We start from the raw sequence: 23,617 nt of genomic DNA on the forward strand, positions 1-23,617 counted from the left end.
CAGACATCACAAATTCCTTGTAATTGTCATCGACAGGGAAATGTCATGGAGCACACATGTGACTTTTTTAGAAAAGAAACTCACCGCCGAGGCCACATTTTCTGATTTCATACCGGACAGACGTGGGGCACATCGGTCAGAGGAAGGCGGCAGCTTTACCAGGCACTTTTACTGGGATGTTTGCGTTACAGCTTGCCAACGATATCCAGTACATGCTCCAAAAACCTTCCAGCAGTCCTGAGCATCCAATCGCAGGCCCTACGCACATGTCGTGGTTTACCGCGATGTCCGGCAACAGCTGGAACGGCTTACACTGCCCAAGACCATCCAATAGAAACTACTGCCCAAGACCATCCAATAGAAACTATGTGGCCACTGAGGCGTTACACCTGCCCATCAGGCTCCTCCCAAGAATACCGCGTCACCAACTTGCGCAGCTCCCTCAAAGTCGATTACGCAGATTATTTTCAGCGATCGTCGCAGCGCACAGGGACGAATTACCATCAAGGTACACGCCTTGACGGCCCCCGAAATTCGCCTCCGTGTTCCGGGCACTGGGAAGAAGGCCGAATTGCCGCCACTGTCCCTTAAACAGCTTTCTATGATGTTACTGCATGAGCAGCACAATAACCAGATACATATGGTTGCAGATGGTTTTGTAACGTCGTCCAGTTTGGCGGGTGTCGCAGTCATACCATCAGAATTAACCACAATTCAGTTTAGTGCGTGTTTCCCGTGCCAGGAGCTGGATGGCTACTGACCTGGCAACCATTCGATACATTAACAAAGCTGCTTTTCGAAATGGGCTGTTTTCTTTATTTTGAAGGTTCCCCCAGAAGCACACGACCAGCTCTGCGCGACAATCCTTTCCACAAACTGGTGACAGAAATTCAAGTATTTCATTGTGTCATCGTAAAGGGTCGTGATATTTTGTTCCAACAGGTAGAAAGTCACTATAGAATCAGCGGCAACATTTTGGATGATGCAGCTGCCCGGACGGCACATGGCAGTGAAAGCACCATCTTGCTTCAATGTGAAAGACCGGGACGTCGAAGATGTTTCACCATTTAGGACGTAGTACTAACATTAGTTAATTGTATACACCGGAATCTGTGATTCCGCGCATTTACAAGCAGAATCTTCTGCTCCAGTGCCGTCTTTCGTGTAGGCTGTCTCGAACAGTCTACTTTGTAGACTGTGGTTTGAAGTGGCCTTGACGAAGGCCACTTTCTCATCGGGATGGCCAGTAGCGCCCATTGCGACGCCTGTAGGGCTGAAGAGACAACACAGCATGTTCTTTGCGTTCCCTCCCATATTTATAGAACGGACGTATGCTCTCCACCGACCTCAGCCGTGACAATAAACCACGTTCACATTCGAGACGATCTCAGGACATCGATCCCTACTATCAACAAGGTGACAAAAGCCCGTCTATGTTTGCTGAACGACACAAGCTTAGACGGTCGACTATATTGCCCAAAAAGAGACTAGAGTGCGAGCGCGTGCCCGCTCTTGTCCTTTCATTTTCGCCTGCGCTCTTCGTCATCCCCTGAACATCTTTCCCCCAGTGCCGAGTAGCAAACCGGGCTGTACACCTGGCTAACCTCTCGGCCTTTCCGTCCTCTTTTTTCCTCTTCTACCCCGAAAGGAACCAAAATGTTTTGTCCATGTAAGGCTATAATCCTGCGCCTCATTTGTTTTGTACAAATACTGCAAACACCAAACGCTCACTGCTCACGATTTCGTCCCAGTCTGTGCCTCGAACTAAATGCCTCGTTGCGGCTTACATCTACCAATGGTGATTTTCTTCGAAATGATTCTTTTCGAACTAGCAACTATTCCTGAAGCGCAAACTGACTACGAGGCTCATTGAGATGTCTGTGAAACTGTTCCAGGTGAAAATGCATGGCCTACTCAATATTTCTGTTCTTTTACAAAAACAGCGCCACGTCCATGTGCTGGAATTCTGTCACTCTCAACTTGCTCGACTCAATATTTTTTATTTGAATTGAATTCAATTGATTTTTTTACAACCATGTTGCAGGAAGACCAGGAATAAAGCTGTTTAAACATCTTGGAGGGCCCTGGTCACCATGCACCCGCTATTGTAAACCTACACAGGTGTACATTGAGATGTAAAAACTAAATCGTAGTTAACGCGGTCCTAAAAGTGACATTACTGCATCAGAGCCTGAATTTGCACGCAATCATTGAGCACAAAAATACTGTGGAAATAAATGCTTTCCTCTCTTTTTGATCATGGTCGTATTAGAGTGTCCTCGCCACAACTTCAACTGTGCATACCGTGCTAAGTGAGCCCTCACAGTGCAGTGAAGACTTTATATGAACAATCTTCCCCTCCCCTTTTCCCCGTGTCCCACAACAGGGCCTATTGGCCTCCTTCTATAATAAAGTCATCCTTTCCATTCCATTCTCTGGAGCTGGGTTAGAGCGCTGGGTATCCAGGGATTATCTTTCATTCGTCGCAGGGGGTTTTGTTGCTTCTGAATGAAGATTTTTTTTCTTAAATTTTTAATAATTCCAAGGGAGCTGGTTAGAGCGTAAAAATTATGTACACTTGACTCAGTTTTTCGCCTTACGGAGGTACAAAAACTGAAGTGCGTAGGTGGCCACTTCAGAGCTCGCCAAAAGAACAGTTGAAAGTGTAGGGGCTCAAAAAACTCAGGGACGGCTCCTTTTCAATTCTCCTCTTGAACGCCTTGACCTCAGACTCAGTCCAAGAGCTTTTGTAGGTGAAATAGCGCCACACTGAAAAGACGGAGAAAAGTAAAAAGGAGAAAAGATATTGTGTTAATTATACTGCAAAAGGCATTCCCCCTTAAAAATTTTTGCAGGCTTGGTTACCACTTTGTTCGACATGTGACGTAAGGTAAGATTTTGAAATTCGAAACAGAGCAAAAAAGACGAGACAAGAAACGACCACACCCGGCGCCGTGTGTCGTCGTTTCTTGTCCGGTCTCTTTACGCTGTTTTGAATTTCAGTTAGTATGAAACAACTAGCCCAAACCACCGTTTCAACACAGTTCAAGATTTTGAGCATGTCCTTCTGCATAACCTCAAAATTGACAGTGGTAAGGCAGGGCCTTTTGATATAACGTTGGTCTTGAACTGGGGGAAGTTCTGGGTCCTTTGTCAGGTCCACGCCAGAACGTGGGAGCTGCCAAAGCTCTTTTAGACTTCTTACGCGGCACAGGTGTTGTGACGAGGTGTTGTGACTAACTTTAGTGCCAAACTCTGACCCGCTAAAAAGGGCCCGCGCAGCCAACAGCAGCCAGGGGACACCAGCGCCTGTTGTGCTCAATAAAGATTTCATTCATTCATTCATTCATTCATTCATTCATTCATTCATTCATTAGTTCGTTTGTTCATTCATTCATTCATTCATTCATTCATTCATTCACTCATTCATTCATTCTGTGAATATGTTCGGAAATTCGTGCGCATCGCGTCACATTTCCATTTTTTTTATTTTTTAATACACACACTTCCATCTTTCTTTTATCTCATACGGCGTTCCAAGCTAGGCCCAGTGGCTCGGCTCACGTCGCCGTTGCCATAAAGCGCATTCTCTCTCTCTCTCTTTCTATGTTTTTTATTATTTACAAGACAGTGTATCGAAAACGTCACGATGTTCAATGTTAGCGCGTTTGCTTTCCTACAGCCCATAATTGGAGCGTTAGGTAATTTTAGGGGGCCAATGCATACATGAATGACTGAATGAATGTATGATCAAAATAAATAATTAATTATATAAATAAATAATTAAAGTGAACCTTCTTTGAATAATGAAATATTTTAAAACACAATGGGAGAATAGAGCCACTTTAAACACTGGGGGGTAGGGTCTGTTTGTCTTTTTTGGGGTGTCCGTTTCTGTCATGGGTTTGGTTTGCGTCTGTCAACACATTAACTGTCCCAGATAAAGCTATTGTTCTACGCTGCAGACGGGTGAATGCGGATTTGTCTAGGTTCTAGCATGCGCCGTGCACAGGCCACCAGTTCAGGTCATTTATAGTCAGACGATGGTGTGGCAGCTTTCCTCGTACCCAGATTGTGTTTTATGCCTACGTAAAACCAATAAAATGCATACGTAAGGGGATGGGGGCTTATTATGATATGCACACGTTCATGCATGTTTTTGCGGCTTCTGTGTGTAGTTTGAAGCATCATGAGCGCTTGTCGATTTTCTGGTTAAAGCACGAATTCTCTTTTTCGCGTGAACCGCAAAATAGAGCAAGCAAAGCACATAAATCCCAACAAATCATTTGTTACAGTAGCTCAAATGCAACGAAAGGAGAAAGGTAAGATAACCAGAAGTCACATCAGCTACCACTTGCTGGTTTTTCATTTTACCTCTCAGGCATCCCAACCCATACTGCAGGCTCTCTGAGGTTCGTTATTAGGCACAGTTGTGTGCATGACGGAGTCCCCTAAAAAAGGGGACTTTCAATGATTTTTTACAGTGAACCTTTTTATGGCTAGGGTTGCGCAGATTTGTCATTCCGGTCAACGATTCTCGGCTGAAAAAACTCCGCTACCGAATTTGGTGAAAAAGCGCGAGCCATTCCAGAGCTCGAGACGTTCGTGTGTGTGCATGTGTTTCTTTCTTTTTTCTCTGTCTGTCTGTCTGTCTGACTGACTGCTTCCTTGCTTGCTTGCGTTTATTTGGCCCTGCCCTGGCTCTTACACGACGGGCTGCCGTTGTGCATTTCGAATTTCACTTTTCCTGTGTAGTCGTAACGGAAAGGATATGGTACCCATGTACTGAACCTTATGTATACAATACAATCATCGACTTGACTTGACTTGACTTGACTTGACTTGACTTAACTTGACATGACTTGACGCATATAGTCCCCACTTCCAGAAGCTGTGGACGTCAAAAGTTTACAAGTACGTGAGCCCGTAAAGGCTCTTTTCATAAAGGTGCCATGACCCGATTCTCCCCCACGAACGGATACCTCTACGTCCCCGATTCCATACAATCTGCCGATATTGAATGACGGAAAGAGTGGCTAGTCGCGGCATAATTTCTATCAAAGGTTTGTACCTGCGTTCAAAATTCTGTAACCTCAGCTTTATTGGTTATCCATTTTTACAGAGTGGAATGACTCATGATGTTTTTAAGACTTACACTTTGTTACACTTTCTTAGTGGCAGCATTGATAAAAACCAAAATTAGTCGCACGATTCATCTTCGGCGATATTATTTTTGCAGGATGTTTTCCTAAAAATCCATTATGGTCCAGTTCTTTAAACCTAAGCAATACGGCAGGGAGGTGCAAGGCAGTGTTGCGGGTGATCTAAGTTTTTCTTCGTCCCGTCTGTCACTGTTTTTAGTGAAAGCAATAACTCCCCCATTCCCCCCGGCCTTCCAAACCCTCTCCTTACGGAAGATGAACTTTGTATGTCGTTAGTTTTTACCGCGTTTTCTAACTCAGCAACAGCGGGAGCTCAAAAAGTGACCAATGTCGTGCAATCGAAACCAAAACAATAAGGTTCGTTCGATTTCGCTAAGGTTCAGCATGTCTTCACAACAGATTGTAACCTAATTCAGGTACTCAGCAGCATCGCAAGACACTCTTTCGCATAACAAAACTATAAATCTAGCATAAACATTACAGTCCCCATGAGTTGCCGAAACATTCCATAAAATTTCTGAACATGTGTTCGTATCAACTGTACACTGTGGTTTACTTTGGAAGGCAATAACTATTCTCCGATCTCTTGTATTTCTGGTAGCCCAGAATCCACAGTAGCGTAACCCAGTAGCCACACATACCAGTAGCCCCGTAGCCACAAATACAACATTCCACTGTACCCTTCACTATTCTTGGGAGATGGACAAATGTTCATTTACAAATGTGTCTTAAAGGGACACTGAAGTGATTTGTAAACATTGCGGAATTACTAACACATATTGTATTCCGGAGTCAATAGGCCATGTTTCGACCACTCCGAGCGCGTTTACGCGAATTTATTTAGTAGAAAAATCAATTCAAAAATGCTGTCTTCCTCTCTGCATCCTCACCCATTTTCTGTGGCGTTTTTTTTTGTGACGTCAGGAGGAAATGGCTTGACTGCGCTACTGCACGGCTCGCCGACCTACCGACAGAGTCAGTCGGCCCAGTGTTTAGTCTGCGGGCCGCCGACGGGTCGTCGCAATTCATTCGTTTAGTTAATACTAAGCCACGACATGTTTGTGAAAGGAAGAATGTGCTTTCCTTTACTTTGTTAGTTTGTACACTGTATCAAGCTCCAAGTCCAGGTCGCTCCACACAAGTGCTGAACAAGCGCATATGCACGCTTCGCTGACTGGTACGCTAGTAGGAAAATCGAAGGCCAATTGGAGGAGGGAGAAGAGTCAGCGAAGTTAATATAGGTACTAAAGAAATAAAATCAACTGAAACTTTTACCGTACAGCGTAAATCTAGTGAGCACGAAGCACTTTTTTGCGCTGGGTGAACAAGCACAGCTGTCAGCAGCACGGCCACACATCTGCGAACGTTTTTCCGTCTAAGAAATCCAGTTGCTAGACGTGAGCTATTGTGGAAATTTGGGGGACGCTTACTGCACGACCGCTATACAACAATTATCCATCTAAGCTGCTTCAGATGCTAAAACTAAATAGAAGTGTAAACTGGTTATACATATACCTTATATTTCAAAGGCCGGCAGTACTGGTCTTGTCGATGTTGGTCATGTAAAAGGGAGTACCATGCACTTTACTCACTTTCAGGGCAATGACCGCATATACGGTTCAGCAGAAGAGATGCCTAGAATTTCTGACTATATTGTACGCCCGATCTTCTTCACGGACCACTGCATCGTATCTGTTTGCTTAGGAAGATCAAGACAGCGTAGTGTGCTGCCTCAATGGGATCTTTGGAAGCTTAATACTTCTTTATTGGCTGGTGGAATATTTTGTAACCTTATATCGGATTGCTTGACTAGTATTCTTGAAACACACAGTCTTTCTTTACATCAGAAATGGGATCTATATCGGAAATAGGATCTATCGGAAATGGGATCAGAAATGGGAACAGGAGGTAAGGAATTGCGCAATAGAAGATTCCGCTCGCCTTTCGTTTTTAAAACGTTTTTATGTACGGGAACTAACTCGTACATTGGTTGGGCTTCATGAACTCGAGGCGGTCAGTCCGGGATCGGGTGCAGAGGAAATTGGCATTGTTAAAGCACAACTTCAGCAATATGTTACCAAAAAATACCATGGCGCTCTAATTCGGTCGAGAACTGAAAAATTCCTTGATGGCTACCCCACTCGTCGTTCACTAAGTGATGAGCGGGAGTCAGCACTTGCAAAGGAACTAATCGAAATTCAAGATAACGGTTTTAGGCACACCGAAGCAGCTGAAATTGCTAGTGCTTTCCATGACCATTACAGCGCGCTATTTGCGGGGTCAAGTCTATTAGCTCGAGGGCAAGAATTGAGTTCCCTCATTGATTTACTGCCTAAGCTGACAGACGATGAGCGCTCTCTGAGTTCTGGACCTATTACACTCGAAGATGTTAAGGCTGCCATGTCTGACCTTAAGACAAACAAGACCCCTGGGCCAGATGGTTTGAGCGGAGAGTTTTATCAAAAGTTCTCTGCTATCCTTGCTCCGATTCTGTTAGACATATTCACAGCAGCATACGACCATGATGTTTTTCCGCCAACCTTTTATTTAGGACACACAGTTTTAATTCCTAAAACGCAAGATGAACAAAAGCTGAAATCAATTCACGGCTATCGGCCAATATCTCTCTGCAATGTAGATTATAAACTTTTCTAAAACTTTATCTAGACGCCTTCAACTTGTCATCACTAGTTTAGCAGGACCTCACCAAACTTGCGGTATTCGAGGTAGGAGCATTCAAACAAACATACATGTTGCCCGTTCAATATTGGAATGTGTGTCTGATTCGGCAGAGCAGGGGGCCCTTATCCAAATTGACCTTTCAAAGGCATTTGATCGCGTTTCTCATGATTTTCTATTCGCACTATTGGCAGCGGTAAATTTAGGGGATATGTTGTTAAAAGGCATTCAGCTTTGTTACAAACAGTGCACCACACAACTGGTCGTCAACCACGTTCTGTCTAAGCCAGTTTCGATTAAGTGGTCTGTAACACAGAGCTGCCCCCTTTCACCCTTGTTGTTTGCCTTATACCTCGAACCTCTGTGCCTTAGTATTCAGCCGAGTCAAAGAGTACGGGGTTTTTCATCACTATCCTGTGAGGTTAAGGTCCTTGCTTACGCGGTTGACATTGCCTATTTCTGTGCTGATAAAAAAGCGTTCAAGAAGCCCTTAATCTGACCAGGCAGTATTGAGACGCGTCTGGAGCGACAGTGAATATTGAAAAAACAAAGAGATTTTGGTTTGGTGAATAGGGTGCGAAACCTTCCTTTTTTGGTGGCATTACTTGGAATAAGGACGCACTTCAATACCTAGGTGTACCTTTGCACCAAATACGAAACACCGGGCCGCATTGGTCATTGGCACTCCAAAACGTCAAGCGAGCCTCTCAGGCATGGATGGGACGAGAACTTTCTGTGTTTGCTCGTGCGCAGGTTTGTAATGTCTTCCTCGTCGCAAAGCTTGTTTACATGCTGCAAGTACTTCATTGTGCGCGTTCTAAAGTACAAGCGCTACATAGAGTTTTTGCAACATTTGTGTGGGGGTCACAATGAGAACCTATGCGTACAGACAATTTGTTTCTTCCATTAGTGTCGGGCGGTGCTGGGCTGATACATTTGTTTGTACACCAGCTTGTATATCGGTTTTTCTTCTAGAAGGTGACGAATCATCCACTTCAGCTCAACGTTATTCAACAGCGCATAAGTTTTCATTTACCGTTTTTGCTTGTCTCCACTGGTGAAGTTAGTACGAAGCCACCATGGGGCTTTTTAAAGGAGGTGGTCAATACCTTCCATTTCCTTACTGCGAGGTTTTCCCTGGAATATCTGTTTACCCTTTCCAGGAAGTCTTTGACGAACACTTTATTAGATAGTCTGTTCCCAGTGCCAGTTTATCGCCAGCCTTACATTGGCCACCATAAGGACAGTGTTTGAAGCGTGTCACATGAATGTGTCTTCCTCCAAATGCAAAAACGTTTTTCTTTAGGTTGCATACATCAACACTCCCAGTGAAAACATGGTTGCGCGAGAAAGGAATGTCTATTCCTTGGTGTGACAATTGCCGTTTATGCAATCAACCTGAAACCATTGATCATTGTTTTGTTTTGTGCCGGGATGCGGTGTTTTTCTGGGATGTGTTGTAAAGAACTCTTAAAAAGGACATGGACATTGCCCCTTATACAATTCGGTTCTTGCTTTTTCGAGATGTTACTGGAGTGCCCTATGATATATTTGTTGTGATTGGATTGTATAGCTTGTGGAAGTGCCGCATGACGGACAGGCACGCGGAACCCCCTCGCCCAACGAAGTCCATTTTTCGGAGCGAGCTGCGTTGGTGCGGAGCATTTATGCGGCGCAAAGTGACCCATCATAATGGCTGCATCTGTTGGACGCGTGCGTCTGCTTGCCGGAGTTTTGACGGACGGCTTATTTTAGCTGCAGTGACTCATAACTTTTGTAGGCTGTAATAAGTGCAGTTTTTCATGCAGTAAAGAAAAAAAAACTGGTCCGCGGCCGAGTGGTTTGGAGCGCTCTCCATGATATTTTTGCAAGTTGCAAGTTCGAATCCCCGAGGGTACATTCTTTTTTTTTTGTAAGTTGGTTTTCTTATTTTTTGCCGATGTTTTCAATACTGAGTTGACCATTTATGGACGGTGACGTTCACTGCTCCACGAGCGAAGTTCGCAGAACGCGCGCAGACTGACACTGACGCGCTAGCGAGTTCTCGTTGGCGTGCTGGTGCCGACAGCTTGCGGGCAGTGGGCACAGGCCAGAATCAGCAGACCCTTGGCTTGGTGCGAATACGCTTTTTACTATACAGGCTTGAGTGAGAAAAGCTCCAAATAAGGGGGAAAAGCGCATGCCTTTTCAGCGTCTGCGGTGACGCAGAAGGCGTTTATTCACTGCGTAGGCCTCGGCTAGTGATCGCTACGATTCCAGGTCATCCTTGGAGGCTCATTTTAGGCATTTTACAGCCGACAACATGGCAGAAGCGCGATAAGGCAATTACTGAGATATCGAGAATGCCCATCCATGGGTAACGTGGGATGTCAAACATATTGTTTTACCGAACCGAAATGCTAATCCGAATGCTAATTTTCGACATCGTCCAATCACAATGCACCTCCACCCGACGTCACAGCCTTTAGTTGGTGCGACCACCGCAGATCGCGCTTGATGGTTTTTCTTCTTTCGGGCTTTATAAAATAATTACCGACTTATCAACCGGATAAACTATAAAAATTGTGTTAGTTTAAGCCAGTCTCCACAGTGCAAGCACAAACGGGAGCTTGACAAAGTTACTTCAGTGTCCCTTTAACATATCTTACAGATATCAATATTTTAAAACTCATATGGTACAGGGCGTGACCTCAGAACCCCTTATCCTTGAGGAAGCTTATGGCTGGTGATTCTTCTGTGCCCAGCACAGCAGACCCTGATGCTCCGGGCGCTGTCACGTGTCAACCATAGTCCCCTTCATCTGGCATTATGAACATGAGTTTTAATGTACGGGCCGTCTACACACATATCTAAAACTTTTCAGGCAGAACCATCCTCATCTCACACACATTTTAAGCACAAACCTGACATTGAAGAACCACCTAATGAGTCTTGGCGCTCTTTGGTCGCAGACACCCTTGCGCCATTAAGCACAAACATACTACTACTACTGACTACTGAAGGACCACGTAACATAGGGTTGGAGCTCTTTGGTCTTAGATACCCTCGCGCCAATAAACACAAATATGCAATGCAATACAACGTCAGCGCCTCTGGAAGCCAGGAAGCCTTACAGATGACCCTGGTATGCCATAAAGGCCTACGGCTGCAAAACCGCGTTTCCCTTTGAGAATGACGGGGTGGAACATGTGTGAAATATCGCGGGACATAAAATATTTCTTTCTTATCCTGTCACCACTTTATATTTACTCAGAGCTTACACAATGGAAGCCAGAAAAATAAAATTGCAATAAATTTCAACAAAAGCCCGGAAAATTGGGGACTTGATGGGTTAGCCCTAATTTTACGGGTTTAATATTCTGATTTTTGTCGTGAGAGGGTCTATCTACTTATAAACGAGTACTGGTTGGGAATTACCTTTTCTGTGTTGGGTAAGAATGTGAATTGACCATACGCAAGAGTTTTGCTTTAAATACTCATCGAGTCTTCCTGCCAATACATACCTGTTCCGTCTGGAAAGCACTCGATGTACGCCATGTATTTGCAGTTGTCGGTGTCTAGAACGAGGCATCGGCTCCTGCCTGCGCAGAAAGTACGGGTGATAAACACGGCACGCATGAAGGGATTCGTATAAGGCGTATGTACATATTTGGCCGTGTACACGTAGGTGCTCATGTCATGTAACTCGTAAAACACTAACGGTAATGGAGAGATTGGCCCTTGCTTTTTTCAAAGCACAAAATGTCTGTGGTTAGCCTAGGGTTTATATTATTACAATTTTAATGTTGAGTGATTGAGTGCTATCGATTCATACTCAATATTTATTTATTGGTCTATTTATTTCCGATACCGTCATGGCCCAACGGGCGTTATTGATTGGAGTGGTACATCAGGAAGACCCACTGGTTACAAACATGGGATATAAAAACTATTTATAAACAATAAAACAATAAATATACGACAGTACGCAAATATATACAAAGGCTTAATAAAAATCTATGCATGTGCCTATTGCCGGCAGCGCGGACACTAAACACTGAAAATTGTATATTAAAAGGAAATGAAACGTATTATAGGAAAAATGAATTCTGTGGAGAAAATGGGGTCATAAAATCTTCATTGATGGCTACAGTAATCCGGCACCTTGACATTAAACTCGTCAATGTTACTAACAAGCACCAGAACTGGCGGTAGGAGATTGCACACTGATGAAGCTTAGGAATAAACGAATTTGAACGGGTGTGTGTGTGGCCATTGGGGATAGCAACTTTTCAGTAAGGGTCTACTCGCAATGGTACATAGGGGGGGGGGCGAAATAAGGACATTTCTGTGAGTGTTCTAAATTTATAGAGTTTAAAGAAAAGACACGCGCGCGATTATCATTCTGAGCAATGAGAGTGGTGCTAGTGACAAAGACCGTTTTATCAGTGCTACGCTTGACAAATGGGCGTAATTCGGAAGGGTAAAGCGTGTTGCTGGGCTTTGACTTGCTAAAATTTCGTTTATTAGGAATTTACTGCATGGATTCAGAACTGAAGTCGCGTATTCGAGTGATGAATGAGCGAGTAATTTATATATTACCAGTTTAACAAAAGTGTGGGCGAAGGAAAATTTGCGCTTAATGTATCCAAGCATTCGAACAAGTAATAGAAGGTATGTGCATATTCTAACTAAGGTGTACTATTAGAATAACGCCGAGGTATTTAGAAGACGACACTGGTAGCAATGCCAAGCTGTTAACAGTGAAAGGAGAAAGTATCAAGTTACGGTGGCATCAGAACCACATTACTTTGCATTTAATAATATTGAATGTCATATACCAAATCCAGCATTAATTATCGATGGCTTAAAGATACTGTTGAAGCAATTAAAGAACATTTGTATGTTTTTGATTCTGGGGAAAATGACACAGTCGTCTGCTAAAGCTTCACTAAAAAAGTAGAATTGTTCGGTAACTATAGGGCATTCTTATATTTAAGAAAAAGCAAGGGGCCAAGTACTGAGCATTGTGGGACGCCTGAATTCACCAGATGGGTTTGAGAGTTCAATACATTAACATAAAGGAATTCAGATGGGCTAGTTAAAAATGTTCAACCCACTTAAAAACATTAGGGTCAGTATTAAGTATACTTAGTTTGTTAAGACCATGTAAAGTATATATAGCATGTAGAAAAAGAACATATACTGCGTAGGAAAAGAATAATATACGATGCAGAAAAAGGACAAATAAGTGCATCCTCACCTCCGTCATGCAGATGTCTCTCTAGGTAGACCTGATTATACACAGGAGCGTAGATGTACCTGCAAAAAAACTCGAGCGTAATGTAACAGAAACAAAAAACTCCGTAAACCATGCGTTAATATCCCCTTATCTCGCGCTATCGCGATTTCGATACCTGAGCAAGTGGGCGGTATGTTCATACGGCAAAGTACGGCACTCACGTTGAGGCGTGGCAGTTGCCCGGGTTGACCGCGTAGCAGACGAAGTCGCCCTTGTCCGACTTGTCGAGGCTGTCGCGAAGGCAGTAAGGCGGACCAGTAGGCGGAATCCAGATAGACCAAGAATCGGCGTTGTAGCCGCAGCCAAGGGTCTGCGCCATTACCCGCCATAGACAGTTAAAACTCACCCGAACTACGCCTGAAAATAATTTAGGCGTGCACAAGGCAAAAATACAGCAACTTATTTCCGTCAGGCAATCTTAGCAATACGTCTTTGAGACGAAAGCCGATAAACACTGCCGATAAACACTTCCGATAAACGCTTTCACTCTTTCCTCCGTGTCTGGAAGACCAGAGAAAGGTAGTTATCGACAGCACTGAGCGGCACTGCGTGATCTTCTCGTCGCAGCAGCCGCGACTTCCAGTTCCAGTTTCTGCTTTGCTTTTTTGCGATTTTCTGTAAAGTTGCTATCGACTGCGTTTATTTCTGCCACCTAATAAAGCCGGCCAATAGCCACAACATCACTCGAATGCCGTCATTCACCCAAAAAACGCCCAGAGAGATAGTAAACGAGAGCAGTGCCGTTTAGTGAATGTACTTTGTTACCCTTTACTCCAAGTGCTGGATGCGCTTGTTGGCTACTTTCTGAAAGCACTTCACATTTCGAAACAAGTTGAAAAGAGTGTTGCAGGGTTCCTTTAACAGCTCCGCTCCTAGAATAAAAATTTGCTGCCAAACAAATGGTGTAACAGTATCTGCGTTACTCGGCGCTATCATTGTCCGTTTTTTAGCGCAACTTTTACAGGTAGCACTTTTACAGGTAGCAACTTTTACAAGGCGACAGCCATCTGCCGCCTTGGGCAACTGATAACTTTCACCATTGCTTTAACGGAAACATGGTGGCAAAATACATTTTGATTAATTTGAAATGTTACCGCTACAGAATTATAATCATTCCAAATTCAACACAGGGCTTCAAACAAAATAAACATGACTCTGCAATCGCTTTGGTAGCTCTGCCGCTATTTGATTGTCCGCTGTAGGCCTGGCAAGGAGTCAACATATTGATTACTCGGTTTTCGATACTTTTCTAATGACATTGCATAGCGGGATATTTTAAAGCGCAATTATTTTGGTGCAATTCTTTTGGTGAGTCGATGTCCTTCTGGGCCTAAACAGGGTTGGACGAGTTATCAAAGGCTAGAACTTTAGATAAACAAAGTGGTTTGTACTCATTATGGCCTTTTTAATGCAGGTGCTGATGCTAACAGAAGTTGAAAGAACTGTAGGAAACAACAAACGAGTGCGTCAACCCACCTGCTCTAGGTAAAAAGTATTCAATGGCGTGCCGCTACAGGCCTGGTCGTACGTAGCTGATGCGGCCACGATCGGGCTCCATGCTGTCATCACTGCGAGGGAGAGAGTGGATTAGGTATTGGTCAATTCCTTCAAGCTCTTTGTGTGCACCACGTGCCATCTTTTTCGAACACTACAAACTAAAATGTGCCTTCCGATCGCATTTCGCTGAGTGTGGACGGAACAATAAAATACGGCGGAGGAGTGAACGGGAAGACAGCGCCCCCATTTATTTAGTGTCCCTTCTGGGTTGGTTGTCGGCTTTCTTTGCCGCGTACTCGATCAAACAGTCCAAGCGTCCACACTTGTTCTCACATTGTTGCTCTGCATATCTGGCCACCACGGCAAAGCCTGTTTACAAACATTACACGTGCAACACGAATAGAGGAAGTACGTAAGGTGAATTGCATGGTTGTTTCAAATTATCAGTAATAATAAAGCCTAACTAGAAGAAATATGTTTCCTAGGTTCGTTACCAGAGCCCACAAGAAAAAGAGCAGTAAAGGCACAACTATTTAATGCCAGGTATGGAAGCTTTTGAAGCTTGCGTGATAGCATAAAAATACCAAACATTCAACTGTTTTAACCTAAAACAATTACAGGCGGGTTATCTTGTATTTGACGTGCTCTCTAAGGAAAACATGCACAAGGAAGAGCGGTAGCTCAGAGCAACCAATTCTGAGGCCTCAGTGGCAAGGACCTATCACTGCACCAATCCGTTAGTTCTAAGCCTAGGTGTGGCGAGCATTTTTGTGATTTTAAAGACCAAGATCGAACGCCCCCGTGTAAAGGAAATCGCGCGAACTTCAAGAAGACGTGCGGACTTAAACTTGCCGTGGGTGTCAGCGGCTGAATTATTTTATATCGCATGCTCTACTTTGCAGGTAAGCATGAGGATCTTGAAAGCGCAGTCTATTTTTATTTAAATGTCTGCGAGCTTGCTTAACAACGGGCTGACTGGCCGGCGTGTCTGCGTGCCGGAGGTTTGTAGTATTTCTCGAGAATTCGCAGTGGTGTACGTAGAATAGAAAAGATTCGCTACGAAACACCGCAAAGAAACGCAATGTTCGTTGAAAAAAACTCCCACCTCCCCTCGCGGGAACCCCTGTGTAGATGCGACGCATAGGGGGTTCCGTTGTTGTTTCCGTTAGGTTGATTCTCCCATCGCGTGAAACGTACCGTGAACCCCCTGCCGCGGCTATGACGCAACGCGGCGCGGCTATGACGCAACACAATCCAACACAATCCACTTTAATCCAATCCAATCCAAATCCAATACAAGCCAAAAATCCAATCGAATCCAATCCAATGCCCCTCGCGAGAGAGTGTTCGCTATCGGAGAGGAGAGGGGGTGAGCGGCGGAGTGCGCAGCTCGCGCGGCGAGGAGAATGGGGGAGGGGTGTGGACGGACAACGACAACGCCGTATGGAGGTACAAGGCGAGTGAATGAGATGCCGTCGCATCAAAAAAAAAACAGGCTGTAGACTCTAATGCAACCAGCATGCTCCGTAGGTGCAGCGCACCTGTTGCCCATATAGTTTCGGGAAGATTTAAATAGGTGGACAAGGGCAGTGCTGCCCTGCCGCAGCGCTGGAATCGCACACTTTTTTCTCTCGGCGATGATGGTTGCCAAGCATTTGATAACTGTGGCTGTTCGTACCTCAAGAGAGCTGTTCCCATTCTCGGGTTCATGGAATGCCTCGAAAGCTACCTTGGCCAGCACGTAATCTCTCGTTCAAAAATTACACCTCCAATGCAGATGATCTAAAGAAAGGAGCTTGGATTGGGAGGTGGGGCAGAAAACTCCCCCCATTGTGCTAGAAAGCTGTACCAAGCCTGAACTCGTGTCTTGCCCGCTCTTGAAATACTAAGACTTCCCCGGATTAGTTTGCAATGTTACTGAGTGAATTGACACTCCTGCACGGGCTGCAAACTTCAGCGTAGGACCTGGCTCTATCAGCCCTACCTTGATGCACTGTTGGTAGTCTCGCCAGCGGCTGTTACATCTACAAAGGCATACGGGTACGCCCCCGTTCCGTCGCGGTAGCGTGGTTGGCAAGCGGCTGCTAAACAGTTGCCTCCATTCGGACGACGAAGAGCCAAAGGCCGAATTGAACTTGTTTGGTACATGTCGAGTAGAGAAAAGCGATGGTACAAGTAACTGCGCACGCTGGCGTGCTTACAACGCTTACTACATGACCACTCGAACGGGCTGAGGAACGTTCTCCGCTGAGCCAAAAGTCACACTGGCTGGCTCGTCAAGGAGCTAGCCTCTTACATCAGGGTGGCCAGATGCGTCAGAGCAAACGAGCGAATTAATCGCTTCAAAACGAGCCCAAATAGCACCGCGCGACTCATGTGTGGAAGCCTAAAACAACAGAGACTCATGAGAAAGGTTTATTAATAGTAACATCACAAAAATGCCCTAAGTAGTATTGGAAAGTAAATATTAAACATGAATTTTTTTGTATCATAAAAGTATTCAAAACTCAACGAAATATTTATCACTTATTCAATTTATATGGTAGTCTTCATTTGCACACCTTGGACCAACTACAATGAGCCTGATACTTGGACCATGGCATTCTCCATCATCTCAGCGGACAGTCCTGGATGCGTTTTGGCTATCTTGACAATATTGGCGTCGCTGAGACTTACTTTATAGCCCCCCTTATACGGACAGCCTTCGCTACATCCCATGTCCCTGTATATGACTGTTTTTTTTTCTCCTTTCCTCTACTACTCCTCTGTTTACTACTCATCCATCCTTTCCCCATTCCCCTTCCTGCAGAGTAGAATGTCCACGTACGCATGTTGGCAAATCTCTCTGCATTTCCTTCTTTAAAAAGAGCTTCTCTCTCTCTCTCTCTCTCTCTCTCTCTCTCTCTCTCTCTCTCTCTCTCTCTCTCTCTCTCTCCGTCTCTCTCTCTCTCTCTCTCTCTCTCTCTCTCTCTCTCAGTTCGATGCGCGTTTGCCAGTGATGTAATCATGCCAGTGCGTGATTTCCTTACTTGTTGATTTCGGAACGTAACTTTTGTTTCATACTTCAACAAAACACAGTCATTGTCGCATGTACTTGACTCATCTGGAAAATCCTCACATTCCATTTCGACTGAATCGTGCACGCCTTTCCAATTCAGAAGGCGCACCATATTTGCTGTCAATTGAGTCTCGGCAGCGACACATCGAAAATTGAGGCCATACGACATGTGCAGAATGCCGCTACAGTGTTTCGATAGCACATCGCGACGATTAGTTATTTTTTTTTATTTATTTATTTATTTATTTATTTATTTATTTATTTATTTATTTATTTATTTTTATCGTTCGACATCGGACAATTGCTCAAGGCAGGGCCAACAACGGCATAACGAATTCTGCTATTTCCGTGACAACACTTTCACCAGTTGCATTCGTGAAATCTTACCACAACCGGCTTTATATATATAAAGTCGATCAAGAATCTAACACTCGTATGCAGAATGTTTTCCGAGTTTTTGACGAGGAACGTATTAGTGAACCTCAAGAGCACTACCGTAATTATATTCTCAGGAAAAACGCGAATAAGCCAACAAAAGTGCAAGACGGCTGAAAGAATCTGCTAGCGACTCGGTGAAAAGAAGCCCAAAACTGCGTATGATAAGCGGAACTGGCCACACCATGTCTTATACAGTCTGAACGGCAACGGTAAAACCAAGCATCGAGATGTTTCACAGCAGAGTCCAACACACACAAGAAAAAGCACTACCGCAGAGTCGCAGAGGCCATGAGTTCGCAAACAGCCGCCGCGGCAGGCCCGCGCAAGCGCAGGAGGGTTTTGGCCACGCCATAATCTCGAAATTGCCTGCGCGCCGCGGCAAGTACTGACCATAGGTACTGACTTGCACGGTTATCTCGCTTCGTAACCGACCTATGAAGCTCCGCAGCAAAATACAAAGGCAATGAGTGTTGTGCATTGCTTATTTATTGTATAAGTTATGGATTGCATTTGTTGCTGCTGTTCTCGCTGCTGTAAAAGTGAAGCTTTGGTGTTTCACTGATGGCATCTCTAACGCGTAAACGTCCTCACAAAAGCCATCTTACTCTGGCGATGACGATGAATTATCGTGGGTGAAGTGAACGAAAAAAAAACGCTTCAGTGGCCGGAATCTAACCTAGGTCCCTCGCGTTATGAAGCCGGTGCCTATCCGATTGCTCCATTTCAAACATGGTCGAAACTCAGTCCAACCTCAGACGACAACCAAACAATCCGCCACGAGAAAGCATCACATTCAACCATCGTCGTCATTAGGCGGAGGAGTGCATGAATTTCGTGCTCTTTTTTTCTTTCTTTCGTGTTATTTTTTTCCGTCTATTACTACAACTGTATAACGATTTACCAATGTTCCCGATGCTGCAGAGTCAACATTGGTTGACTTTATAGGATTGTCAGTTTTCTGAGGAGGCACGGACCCACTCAAACCGATAATGTGAAAGCTTTTTGTCCGTGCTCCCAATATCTCGGAGAAAGAGGTTGAATAAATATGAGTTGATTTGATTTGATGATGGTGCGCTGTTGAAGCCTACAGTCCACGTCAGCACACACACACACACACACACACACACACACACACACACACACACACACACACACACACACACACACACGCACACGCACGCACGCACGCACGCACACACACACACACCGCAGTCAATTCGTAACCTCGCCAGTCCAATGACGCTCCACTGAGTTCCTCACCAACTCCGCTTTGTGGTAACTTAGTCGCTTGCACACTATAGTGGGGGCATACTGTTGCGTACACTATGTTAATCAAGGTAGCAGTTAATTTCTATCGGAGTCGTTACCGACATTCTGGGGAACCAGCAGCCACTGTACGTGGTGTTGAAGCTCGCAGAACGATTCATACTTAGCTACCTCTCAGAAGCAAGAAGGGTATACATATATAGACTTTGGACTAGCTCTTAATTGGCACTGCTATGCGTGTGACTGTTTCGGTGGCTGCAGTAGGCGTACAATCGAACGAATCTTCGTACTCCATTCTCCTTAGAGAAGCTTGCTATAGCTGACGTCAAGCTCTGCTTGGGAAGGACGACTGTGGCATAGGGGAAGGGAGATGAAAGCACTTGTTCGTCGTATGCCGAGCGGCTCTTTTTAAATGCTGCAGCAGAATGACGAGTTGGGCTGGTTGGCGAAATTGCACGTCGAAACCTTCAAAAAGCGCAACACTCAAAAATGGACACAAACGAAAGGAGCACATGGCGAGCGCTCGTCCGGTGCTCCTTTCGTCTGTGTCCCGTTTTTCAGTGTTGCGCTTTTTGAAGGTTTCGACGTGGCTCTTTTTCAGCCGTCAGCATTGTTGCAGAGCGTCTGAATCGCTTCAATGCATACAAAATGTAGTCTAGTAGGATGGTTTTCATAACATTTCACAAATCTCACGGCATCCAAAAGAAAAACCAATAATAGTTACACTTTGGGACCGGCTAGGCGTATCCACACCCCATTATAACGTTGATGGTACCGTGCATAGACTAAAAATCATGACCTAAGCTTGTTTGGACCGTGTGGTGTGTAAACGCGGTCTTTTCCTAATCACTTTTTTCCGCTCTAATTGGACAGTATCCGGTTTTCACGTTCATCGAAAAAGAGCGCTTCGCATGGCAGAGGCGGTGAAGAGAGACGTCAATTCTTGATGGCGGTGCTCCTTTGCTGTATTTTTTGTTTCCTCGTCGCCACTACATGCAGAACATTGCTGCCGCGCACTTCTTCTTAACGAACCATCAAGGGAAGCCCAGACGCTCTTCAATGGGTGTGTCAAGCCATCGTTGGCCGTGTCTTTCACTTTGTTCCAAATAGCTTCCCGCTCGCTTGGAGACATCCGATATGATGATAGCCGGCGAAGTCACGTTCCATCTTCTGGAGCATCGTGGTGGCGTCGACCACAAGTAAACACGGTTACGAGGAATAAAAGCCCGACATTTATCCTGTTTTTGATGTGAAAGCAACCGGTTGACGTCAACTGAATGGGTGATTTCGGTAACGTCGTGCAGTTCGGTTTGTTAGTAGACGAGGACAGCATCACGTGCCGCGTTGATCGCACCAGCGAATGTGATGGACGTGCAGTAGCGCACCCAGGATTTTTGTCGGGGAGGGGGGGGGGGGGGGGTGTTGAAATGTTGACGAAAATGTAAAATATAATAATATATAAATACAAAAATATAAAATAACGAATATAAAGACAAATGTAAATAATACAAATGAATATAAATAAATAAACATAAAGAACAAAGTTTATAAAACTATATAAGAGTAGTTGTCGAATTTTTCTTATTTTTCACGCGTAAAAATTAAGCGTCAAATCAGCCCCCGTATCCTACACAATTGGCCTGCAGGGGGAATGTAATAATGGGTACACCTTTAAATAACAACAAAAGGACACGCGAAGCCTTTTGCTATTGCCCGAAGCCTCGGACCCTAGTTTGTAAGTACAGTGGGAAGGAATGGATGATGGGAGATTAGGGTGGGGAGGAAATACAACTAAAGCATTCCTGAATGCCTTCTTCACTGATGAAGTCAAGCAAAGCGTAAAGGACGTGCAGTCTCCTCGTGACCTTTATTTTTGGAAAAATGCAGAGAGAACAACCTTGTGGTACAGTTGACTGTTAGTAAAAACGAAAACTGTCCCTTCTCTACCGCTACAATAGTGTGGTGGTCGGCAGTGAAGCAGTCGAAAAGTTTCAGTATTTGTAAGGTTAACTGGTCTAATTTACTAATAACATTGGCAGACCTTTATCACATATAAATTCCAAACAACTCACTTGTTGCATGAAATAAGAAAATAGTCAAAAGAGCAAGAGTACTAAACGGAACATAGCTGATGGTGAAGGTGTCCCGGAGAATTAAAGGAGCCATGAAGACAGAGTACAAGTTTGTTTTATTCGAAAGATTTCGCGTTTTATAGCGCCCCCAGCGCTTGTCCGGCAGCAAATGATGCCGCATTCACTGAGAAATTGATCAATTTAGGTTAAAATTTTGATTTTCCCGCCAAATCGTAGGTTTTCTTAGTCACAAATGACCTCAGAAGCGCGTGTATTCAAGCGAAATTCCACTGCGTCATTCGGGTTTGCGGCCTTGCTGTCCGTCAGACCTCCCAGATGGCGCTGCGTCATCCACGAACCATTGTCCGCCGTTGCTTTGATTTTGAGCGTATTTGCACCTGGCTTGTTTTTGTTACTGTAAAAAGTGATCGTCTCATGAAACTTGGGGTATCCTCGACAAACAGGGTCACGTTAGACAACGCCGCTTACGCCAATCGGCCAGTGTCCTGTAAATCAACTTAAATGCGGTGGAGTGCTGTGCAGCTAAAACGAGCATAGTGCGCCCAGTACCAACAGCAGTGCGCATCGGTACTTTTATGCTTACGTGCGTTTTTGTAACTTTCATTGTTTACCGCACCATTCTTACTGCTGTAAAATGAATATGCATTACACTTAAGCGCAAATAGTTCGTTCGGAAAGCCGTGCCTAATGTGCGTTTACTTTTTCCGTCCTTAGTCAATCGCACAGCTGAGCTCATGTGACATCATAGGTTCTGTTGCGGGAAGTGAGCTAGTGGGTCGCATGATCATTCCGTTTTTTCCTAGTTATGCAGCTTATTTGAGCGAAGTGTGCGTCAACGGTGGTGTCAGTATGATTTTATCGAAGCAATCTTTCGAATGCACCGAACTTGTGTTTTGTCCTCATGGCTCATTTAAGGGACCAACGACGGGCGGCAGAGTTTCTGAAGTCAGAGCCTGGCGCTGGCTGCTGCTCCCCGTGAACCCTGCGGGCAGGACTTTGGTTTTTTTCGACCGGCCATTGATAAGAAAAGCGCATTCTGGACCTATTTTCCGCAACCAATGTGGGAGACGCTTCTTAACATCAATCAGAGCCGCGTCCCCGCCAAAAAGAAAGGAACCAAAAACTAACAGACACAAAGTTTGAACCCTAAAACGCGCGCTTCGGCGAAAGAATTATTGACGGAGATGAAATAGTTGAGACAAAACAGTGCTATAAAGAGTGAAAAAACAGGAACGGCCGCTGGAAGTAGAGAGGGCTCAGAGCCTGGAGCGAACACCACAGGGGCTGCGGAATCTTCTACAACGCGGAAACCTGAGCCCTTACGACACCCGGCCAGGACGGTCTCCTCACCCCGTAATAGCCGCGTCTTCCGGCCGGTCGGCGAGCAAACACAGGCTACACGCGTTTCTTAGTAAGACGGTCACCTTGACTGCCGAAGCAGTTCTCAACAACAGGGAAAGACAGCGAACGCAACGCGGGCTTCGCAACGATTATTAGTTGCTATGTCAGATACAAAAAAGGCTGTTCACCTGTCTACCAACGGCAAAACATGGTTTGCACGGCGAAGCCAGTTTCGAGGAACAATGGTGGAGCCCAAACTTGAAATACGTCTGAATGCGATGTTTACTCACGTTTGATCTATCTGCAAGTGAACGAGATCTGTTCGTGTGCCTTGGCGCAATTTGTGCTGAGCAGTCAAATTAAACCGTATTTCTGAAAGAGTATTCAACACTACATCATCGTTATCCGTGTTCACTGGTTTTCCTAACTGCGCACGAAACATTGCCACTTTCCTCAGTATAATTTTAGAAACTCAGACGGTACGTATAAATAAAAAAAAACCGAACGTTTTTTTTTTTTTTAATATTATTCAACGGGAGGGGGAGGGCTGTAAGCTCGTACTGTGCTTAATATTGAAGAAAAAACAAATGAAAGAAAATAAATTCGATCTATTAGACTTGAATTGAGGCCAGAAGGCAAGCTCGATGATACGGAGTCCCAACTTATGGGTAATTTCAGCGTCCTTTTTTTTTTTCTAGAAGACGACGAATGATTCAAATCTCATGACAGAAGTTGCGCACAAAAGTTCAGAAAGTGGTTAATGTAGCCCTCCAGAAATTGTGCTAATAATTGCGGGTGGCGT

At 44.7% G+C, this 23,617-nt stretch overlaps 1 protein-coding gene across 1 annotated transcript in view; it reads right to left on the reverse strand.

Moving 5' to 3' along the window:
• Positions 1-761: 761 nt before the first annotated feature.
• LOC144144112 (uncharacterized) overlaps positions 762-23,617 on the reverse strand; it is a 32,289-nt gene continuing 9,433 nt past the window's right edge. The window contains exons 2-6 of the mRNA XM_077675502.1: positions 14,599-14,690; positions 13,284-13,432; positions 13,084-13,142; positions 11,345-11,422; positions 762-2,769 (exon numbers count right to left, since the gene is read on the reverse strand). Of these exons, the coding sequence (XP_077531628.1) occupies positions 2,636-2,769; positions 11,345-11,422; positions 13,084-13,142; positions 13,284-13,432; positions 14,599-14,690 (512 nt within the window). The 3' untranslated portion in view covers positions 762-2,635. The remainder of the gene's footprint in view (positions 2,770-11,344; positions 11,423-13,083; positions 13,143-13,283; positions 13,433-14,598; positions 14,691-23,617) is intronic.

Source organism: Haemaphysalis longicornis, unplaced genomic scaffold (assembly GCF_048455015.1).
Source record: "Haemaphysalis longicornis isolate Haplotype H1 unplaced genomic scaffold, Haemaphysalis longicornis Haplotype H1 scaffold_62, whole genome shotgun sequence".
Classification (NCBI taxonomy): Eukaryota; Metazoa; Arthropoda; class Arachnida; order Ixodida; family Ixodidae; genus Haemaphysalis; species Haemaphysalis longicornis.